At 41.7% G+C, this 9,232-nt stretch overlaps 2 protein-coding genes across 2 annotated transcripts in view; one reads left to right on the forward strand and one right to left on the reverse strand.

Annotated features, from left to right (window-relative positions):
• The window catches only part of LOC102820075, a 23,173-nt gene extending 15,901 nt beyond the window's left edge, over positions 1 to 7,272 (forward strand). Inside the window, exons 3-4 of the mRNA XM_006873298.1 lie at positions 6,344 to 7,177; positions 7,220 to 7,272. Coding sequence (XP_006873360.1) covers positions 6,344 to 7,177; positions 7,220 to 7,272 — 887 coding nt within the window. The remainder of the gene's footprint in view (positions 1 to 6,343; positions 7,178 to 7,219) is intronic.
• Positions 1 to 9,232, reverse strand: part of SV2C (synaptic vesicle glycoprotein 2C) — a 351,290-nt gene that overhangs the window by 315,637 nt on the left and 26,421 nt on the right. The gene's annotated exons all lie outside the window — the stretch shown is intronic.

A 9,232-nucleotide genomic window follows, 5' to 3' on the forward strand; every position in this document is an offset into this window, starting at 1 on the left:
CTAATAGATTTGAAGAAAGAAACAGATGAATCTATAGTAATAGTGGGCGATTTTTATTTACCACTTTCAAAAATGGACAGAACAACCAGAAACAAAGACACAGAGGAACTAAACAACACTATCTGCCAACTGGACCTCATAGATGTGTACAGAGCATTCAACCCAACAACAGCACAATACATATTCTTTTCCAGTGCACATGGAACATTCTCCAGAACAGACCATATGTTAGGCCACAAAACAAACCTCCGGAAATGTAAAAGTATCAAAATATTACAAAGCATCTTCTCAGACCACAATACTATAATTAGAAATCAACAATAGGAAACCCAAGGAAATAAAGTCAAATACATGGAAACAGAATAACACCCTGCTGAAAACAACTGGGTAGTAGAAGAAATAAAATGTGAACTCACAAAGTTTGTAGAAACAAACGAGAATGAAAACACAGCATTCCAAAATCTTTGGGACACAGCAAAGTGGTGCTGAGAGGACAATTTATTTCAATAAATGCAAACATCCAAAAACAAGGAAGAACCAAAATTAACACATTAACACAGCATCTACAACAATGAGAAACAGACCAACAGAGGAAACCTACAACCACCAAAAGAAAAGACATAATAAAGATTACAGCAGAAATAAATGAGATAGAAAACAGAAAAACTATAGAAACAATCAACAGGACAAGAAGCTGGTGTTTTGAAAGGATTATAAAACTGACAGACCATTGGCAAACCTAACAAAAGAAAAGAGGGAGCAGACACAAATAACATGCATTAGAAACCACACAGGGGAGGTCACAATGGAACAAAAGGAAATCAAAAGGATAATAACAGAATACTATGAAAAATTATACTTCAACAAATTTGAAAACCTAGAAGAGATGGATACATTTTTAGAAAAGCACGACCTACCTAAACTTACACAGAGTGAAGTAGAAAACTTGAACAAACACACAATGAAATATTATGCTACCTTGAAGAACAACAAGGAAGCTGTAAGCTACCACATAACATGGATGAACCTTAAGGACATTATTTTGAGAGAAATCAGTCAGTCACAAAAAGGAGAAATACTGCAAAGGACTACTACTTGTAAAAGACTAAGGAAAAGAACCCATACTAAAGTGGGGTGGGGTGGGGTGGATTCTTTCCTGGTTACCGGGATGTGGAGGGCAAGGTGAGGGAAGGGAGAGGAAGGTGGAGCACAGGGTAGGGAATAGATACAGTATAGTTTGTGTGCTGGGGGTGGGGGGAATACACAAGAAGGGGGAGGCAAATGGAAGAACAAGGCGGATGGGGAAACAATTAGATAGGTTTGTATGTGCTAAGTGGGACAGAGGTAAATAATGATGTATGCACAAACTTGAAACAATAGGCCTCTGGGATACAGGGATTGTGACATGGTTCAAATGGACAAAAGGCAGGGAAATAATGTTAAGAATCTTGGCTGTCGTTTGAATCTTGGTTTCCTTTGCATATCATTATAAAATAGACACTAGAGGGGAAAAGAAAGGAATAGTCAGAAACATCACAATAGAAGGCTTGTAAGTCCGTCTTCTGCCTATAACTGATTGGAATACCTAAAATGGGGATATAGCATGCCCAGTGCAAGAGGCTTCCTGTGGAGCCTTTGCATTGCATAAGACCATATGTGAATTCCTGAACAGCATCCAGAATCTTCTGAGGTGGTAAATTCCCACTTGAAAGGTCAAGCAGACCAGTCTGGAGAGGATAGAAGAACGGAAGATACTTTTTGAAAGGAAGACTGAGAGGAAAAATACAAAACAATAAAGGCAGTCTGACAGATTACTCCAAGAACAAGCAAATTTCTCACCCAGGAGACATCAAGGCAAGTGGTTGGGTCCCCTCTGGGCAAACCATCTGTCAAGACTAAGACTCAGTGAGAGTACACGAGCAGACATATGCTCAGATTGGTAACCACGTGGGTATCAGATAAGGGGAAATGAGGAAAAAACAGCAATGAAGCTGCAAGCTAAGCCCTACAATGTTCAATAGACTCCTGTGAGACAGATTTATTTGTTTCTCTGAGAGTGCATGGTACTTTCAATATGTTTCACCAACATCATAGCTCAAATGCATTGATTCTTCTAGGAACTTCCTTATTCACTGTCTGTTTTTCATTGCATATGAGATTATTGAAAACACCTCAAAGTGACATCTTTGCTTTATAACATAAAGAAATACTTTGCAGCAGATTTGTCTATTGCAATGGCTTTAATTTCTTGTCTGCTGCTTGCATTAGTGTTGATTGTGGATCCAAGCAAAATGAAATATTTGATCATTTTAATCTTTTCTGTTTTTATCATGATTTTATTTATTGGACCAGTTATGAAGATTTTTCTTTCTTTACATTGAGGTGAAATCCACACTGACCTTCATCAATAAGTATTAACCTTCATCAGTAAGTATTTCAGTCTTTTTAGCTTCCAGAAACCGAAGGTTTTATATATTTCAGGTTGTTAATAATAACTTGTTGTTAAGTGCCGTCGAGTTGGTTCCGACTCATAGCGACTCTGCACAGGGTTTCTGAGGCTGTAAATCTTTACGGGAGCAGAAAGCCTCATCTTTCTTCCGTGGAGCAGCTGATAGTTTTGAACTGCTGTCCCTAAATTTGAGGTACAACCTAATACTGTAGAAAGTATGTAATATTTGTTAGTGCCCTTGAGTTGGTTCCCACTTATAGAGACACTATGCACAACAGAATGAAACACCACCCAATCCTGTGACATCATAACAATTATTATATTTGAGGCCATTGCTACTGCCACTGTGTTAATCGATTTCATTAGGCGGGGGGCTTCCTCTTTTTTGCTTGCCCTCCACTTTACCAAGTATAATGTCCTTCTCCAGGGACTGGACCCTTCTGATAATATGTCCAAAGTGTAAGTGACAAAGTCTTACCATCCTGGCTTCTAAGAAGCATTCTGACTATACTTCTTCCACAGATTTGTTTGTTCTTCTGGAAGTTCATGGTACATATAATATCGTTCTCCCACACGATAATTCAGTTTTTACAACTTCCAATTTCCTAGATTGATACTTCATACATTCTATGCTCTGATAATTAATGGAATTTACTGCTGAGTCTCCTCATTGTGAGTTTTGCCCCATCAGCAAATTAAAGTCCTTGAAAGTTTGCTCCATTCATGTCATTAAGGTCAAATTTATTTTGAAGGCTCAGCTCTTCCCCAGTCATATGTTGGTGCCTTCCAACTCATCTTTGGGCAATATATCTGATAATGTTCCACTGCTATTCTAAGGTTTTCAGTGGTTAACCATTCAGTAGTAGTTAGCCTGTTCTTCTTTCGAATCTGTCTTAGTTTGAAGCTCCGCTGAAATCTGTGTAAATTCTGTGAGTCTGCTGGTATTTCAATGACCATAACATCCAGTATCAGAGCTTAGCTCTGATTCACATGGTTTCTAATATCAGAGCAACTCTTCAGTCACCACAGTATGACAAGCTGACAGATAAGTGGTGTCATTAACATCACTGTTGTTATTGTAAAGTAACATTGAGTCAGCTCTGATTCATAGCAACCCTATGTAGGGTTTCCAAGGAGTGGTTAAGGAGTACTGGTAGCGTAGAGGTTACGAATCGGGCTGCGAACCTTAAGGTCAGCAGTTCGAAACTACCAGCTGTTCCGTGGGAGAAAGATGATGTTTTCTGCTTCTGCAAAGATTTACAGCCTCAGGAACCCTATACAGGGTCACTATGAGTCAAAACCGACTCCACGGCACATAACAATAACAACAAAGGAGTGGTTGATGGGTTTGAACTGCTAACCTTTCAGCTGGCAATCCAGTGTTTATCCCTACAGCACCACAGAAGAAGACCTGTTCACACCAGATCCCATCATGGGCTTCATTGTTATCACATTAGATCTCATCATGAAGGTGATTAACTACATCTTAACTGCTAAACCCCTGAGAATAATGAGAGAGCAAGTGGCAACGTTCATGCCTAGAATTAACAGCTGTCACTCACGAAGAGCGAGAGGGCTCTGTAGTGTTTTTGTATCAATTTGGCTCTCTGGTTTGGCTGTTAATCACAACATCCACCATGATGAGATCTGACAATGTAATCCAATACATGATGGGATCTGACATTATTCAATCCCTTCCAGGATGAGATTTGACAGAAAGTAATCCCTTCCATGATGATATCTGCCTTGAGGAGCTAATCAGTTGAAAGGGAGATTCCTTGGGGGTGTTTATTTTTGTTGTTAAGTGTTGTTGAGTCCTTCCGTGGGGGGCGTGGCCTTGTTCAAGTTATAAAGGGGCATCCTGGCAAAGATCTGTAGTTGTTGACAGGCTCTGGGCCCTGCATCCAGCTCTCATCATCTGCCCTCCTGTTCTTGCAACTTGAGCCAGCAGCCTGGTATATTGCCTGCTGATTTTGGGATTCCTGAGTCTCAGCGACCTTGGAGCCAGGAGTCTGCCATTTCCCTGTTGATCTTGGGATTCACCAGCCTTCACAATCTGAGAGTCAGCAGTCTGCTCTCTGTTCTGCTGACTTTCAGGACATCAGTGGAAAGAAGTCTGCAGCCTGCAATCTGACCCACAATTTTGAAGCTTATCAGCCTGTACAAGTAAGTAAACTATTTTCTTGAGCTCAATCTAACAACAACATCTCACTGGTTTTCCTTTTCTAGAAAACCCAGTCTAAGACAGATCTCTAATTCCTATAAAACTGCTAGAAACAGGGCAGGAAATGTTGGTTATTATACATTTTTATCTATGCAAGACTCACTGCCAATTTTTTAGAAATTATAAGAATCAAATGGTGGTGTGGGTTGTGTGGGGTCATAGAACAGAAAGCCTCATCTTTCTCTCATGGAGTGTCTGGTAGATTCGAACTGCTGACCTTACAGTTACCAGCCAAACTTGTAGCTCATTATGCTACCTTGTGTGGTGGTGGATGTGGTAGTGTGTCATGGAGTAAGTTCCAACTCATAGAAATTGTGTGTTGTAAAGGTTTTACGAGATTGTAAATCTTCATAGAAGCAGAAAGTCTCATCTTTCTTCCCTGGAGTACCTGGTGGACTCGAACTGCTGACATTCCTCAGTCGCATTTTGAGTGCTTTCCAACATGAAAGGCTCATATTTCAGCTATATCTGACAATATTCGGGTTTTATCTGATAGTGTTCCACTGCAATTCATAGGTTTTCAGTGGCTACAGATTCAGAAGTAGTCGACCTCATCCTCCTAGCCTATTTTAGTCTGAAAGCTTAGCTGAAACCTGTCTACCATGGGTGTACCTGGCTGGTGTTTAAAATACCAGTGGAATAGATGCTAGCATCACATCAACACACATATGACAAAGTGACAGATGAGCATATGTAGACATAAAGTTGCTTATAATGTACGTTTTGTGTTAAATGTTAAGTATCGTTCAGTCAATTTCAACTCATAGCCACCATACAAATCTTTCTGGGCACAGAAAGCCTCATCTTTCTCCTTCTGAGCAGATGGTGGGCTCAACCCACTGACTATGTTATTCACAGTCCAGAGTTTATTCACTTGAGTCACCACCTTCCCACATACTTGTTTAATGCCTACTATTGTTAAGTTCCATTGAGTCGGTTCTGAATCAGAGCGATCCTGGTATAGGATTTCCAAGGAGTGGCTGGTGAGTTTGAACAGTTGCAATTCAATCCAACCTTGAGGTCCAGCACATTAACCTGTAGCACCACACCATGACTCATACAAGTAAAAAAATATAGCTGCAGTGTAGTGAATTGCTTTACATAGACCTCTGGCTTTGTTTAATCTCACAAAATGTTTAAGTGCAAGAGTCCTGGTGTAGCGCTGTGGGCTAATGCGTCAAACTGCAAACTTGTTTGACCTGCAAGGTCGGTGGTTCAAGCTCACCAGCTGCTCCTTGGAATGTCTATACAGGGCACTTAATAACAATATACAAATAAAGGAGTCCTGATTTGGCACTATAGGATCAGCACTGGACCATAATGTAGGTTGGCCTGCAAGGTCAGTGATTCAAATATACCAACCATGCTTTGAAAACCCTAGACAGGGTCACTGTGAGTCTGAACCAACTTGACAGCACTTAACAACAATACAAATAATAAAAGTTAGGTTTGGGGCTATTCAACACAATGTGGGGTATTCAAACCCACCAGCCGCTGTACGGGAGTAAGACAAGACTGTGTGCATAGAGATTTAGACACTATTAATCAAAATCAACATAAGCTGTGTATTTTGTTGTTGTTAATACAAATAAGGTACATAGAGCCTTCTGGCTGGCATGGTGAAAATAATGTTTATGAAACCCTAACCGGTGTATTGTTCATCCTACTAGGCTTATCCCACCAGGAGGAGACCTCACTATCATTAATAAAGAAGAAACAGGTCCAGCCTGAGTGGGAATCGCAACAAGTGTATCAGATGCAATCAGGTCTCATTGTGCTCAAGGACGGTGGGAAACCTGAGTCCATGGGAGGCACAGAAGACCACAAGAAGAACCTGGAGTCTGAGACAATGGAGCTGGAGGAGCTACTGATGGAGGTTGAGGCTGAGCCAGAGCTACCACGGAAAGAGGAACTTTCCCAGCCTGCCATCCACCCAGGAGCTCCAGAACTGAAGGAGGGAGACCCGGAGGAAGGGAGCATTGATAACAGGGAGCTGGAAGATATCAAAGTTCAAGTCAGAGACTTGGAGGAGATCGCTGCCAAGCTAACAGAGATGCAGTTGGAGTTGCAGCACCAAGATTCCCCACCAAGCAATAAAGTTCCAGTGACCACATCCATGGAGAACATGAACACTGATGCCCGATCTATCTACGTTGGTAATGTGGACTATGGTGCAACATCAAAAGAGGTGGAAGAACACTTTAAAGACTGTGGTTCAGTCAACCGGGTAACCATCCTCTGTGACAAATTCAGTGGTCATCCCAAAGGCTTTGCATATATAGAGTTCTCAGACAAGGAGTCGGTAAGCACTTCCCTGACCTTAGATCAGTCCCTTTTCAGAGGAAGGCTAATCAAGGTGATCCCCAAACGTACCAACAGACCGGGTATCAGCACCACAGACCGGGGTTTCCCAAGATCTCGCTACTGTGGTCGTACCACCAACTACAGTTCTTATCCTCCATTCCAAGGTGGTTTTAACAGTGGGACCTGGGGTCGGGGTAGGGGTCGTGGTCGTGGTCAAGTCTACAGGGGTCGGGCATACCGAGGCCGAGTCTACAGGGGCCGAGTAAGAGCCACATCATGGTATCCACCTTACTAAAGTGTGTAAACAAAAATATTTTCATGTGAAAAAAATGTTTTAAAAAATACAATGTGAAATATGAGATCATCCCACCACTGTTGAAAAGTCTGTTTTGGATAGTAGGGGCAGGTGTAAAGAGTGGGGAATGAGGGCTGCTCATTCACTCATGGACACATCTGAAACTGCTCCCCAGATATCTCTGTCCTACTTCAACTTCTTGGGAACTGCTCATGGATGGGTGGGGTGGATGTTAGGAGGGGTCTTTGTTTTTGTTTTTAACCGGAACTTTGTAAGGACACACAATGAATCTGATTGTTACCACCTGTCATGGATTGAGTTGTGTATCCCCAAATCTGTGTCACCTGGCTATGCCATGATTCACATTGGTTTGGCTTTTATGTAAGCATGTGACTTGACCACTATGCCATGATACAATTTTCCCCTTTGATGTAACCTGATAAATGTATCCTCATTTTGTGAGGGATTTTGTTTTCTTTTGATATGTATGATGAATAAAGTTTGTTTTTGAAGTTGAAAGAAAGAAGGCCTGGGATGTTTCCTTTGGAAGTTTAAAGGAATTGGATTCTGTAAAATGCTTAGAAAAGTATTTTTATTGTTTTTAGGTGCGTTCGAGTTAGTTCTTCCCCATAGCCACCCAAGGTAAAACAGGAGAAGGCTGTCCTGCCTCCCAGTTATTCCTGTTTTACTCTCGGTCTCAGTTTGCATCATTGAGGTCTTCCTCCTTCACACTTACCTTTACTTCATCAAGCATGCTGTCCATGTCCAGGGATTGGTCCCTCATGCTATCGTGCCCAAAGTAAGTGAGACTAAGTCTCACCACCCTCCCTTCCAAGGAACATCACGGCTTCCGTTCTTCTAACACAGATTGGTTCATTCTTCTGACAGTCCATGGTACATTCAATATTCTTCACTAAAACCATAATTCAAATGCATCAATTCATCTCTTATCTACTTTATTAAGTATCAAGCTTTGCATGTATGAAACACCAGGACACAATTTAGACGTCTTTGTGGGATCATTCATTGCTTTTTAACAATTTAATGAGTGTTTCACAGCAGATTTACCCAATGGCGTTTGACGTCTTGACTGATGCTTCCATAGCATTAATTGTTGCTGTTGTCAGATACCATCAAGTTAGTACTGACTCATAGAGACCCTACATACATCAGAACGAAACATTGTCCGGTCCTGAGCCAACCTCACAATTGTTGCCACACTTGAGCCCACTAATGCTACCACTTTGCCAATCTTTCTTTCTGGGGTTTTCCTCTTTTTCTCTGACCCTCCACCTTACCAAACATGATATCTTTCTCCAGCGACTGATCCTTCCTGACAATATGTCTGAAATATGAGAGACGAAGTTTGGCCATCCTGGCCTCCAAGGAGCACTCTGGCTGCACTTCTTCAAACACCGGCCAAAGAGCCAGAGATTGTTCCCCACCTCAGGGATCCAGCAAAAGTTGGCCTGAAGGTGTCTACTTGGGCAAAATCCACAGCACAAAAAGCAAGGGACCTTTAGCTCAGTGCACTGTAAGGAAGCATGCAACCATTTCTGCTTGCCTCCGCAAATGGCAGACCTGTTTTTCTACCAATTGTTTGGTCTTAGTTGTTCTCGGATAATTGCTCTGTGTACCTGGAACCAGGACTGCCTTGGAGAAACTTTCTCTTTCCTGCTTCTGAGCACTGTATAATAAGCCAGCTACCAGGAATCCTGGCTGCTCGATACTCTTATCAGAGGTCGACAGCCCACCTGGCCCAACTTTATTCTTAATCTTGTCTCTGTTGTTTTCTTTTAATCTCCCGTTGAGAACTTCACAGATGCGCAGGCCGCAGCACCAATCTGTTGGTTCTTTTGGCAGCCCATGGCACTTTCAGTATTCTTCTCTAACCATAACTCAAATGCATCTATTCTTCTATGTTGTTGTTGTTGTTGTTATGTGCCATGGAGTCGGTTCC

This window comes from Chrysochloris asiatica, unplaced genomic scaffold (genome assembly GCF_000296735.1).
Source record: "Chrysochloris asiatica unplaced genomic scaffold, ChrAsi1.0 scaffold00234, whole genome shotgun sequence".
Classification (NCBI taxonomy): domain Eukaryota; kingdom Metazoa; phylum Chordata; class Mammalia; order Afrosoricida; family Chrysochloridae; genus Chrysochloris; species Chrysochloris asiatica.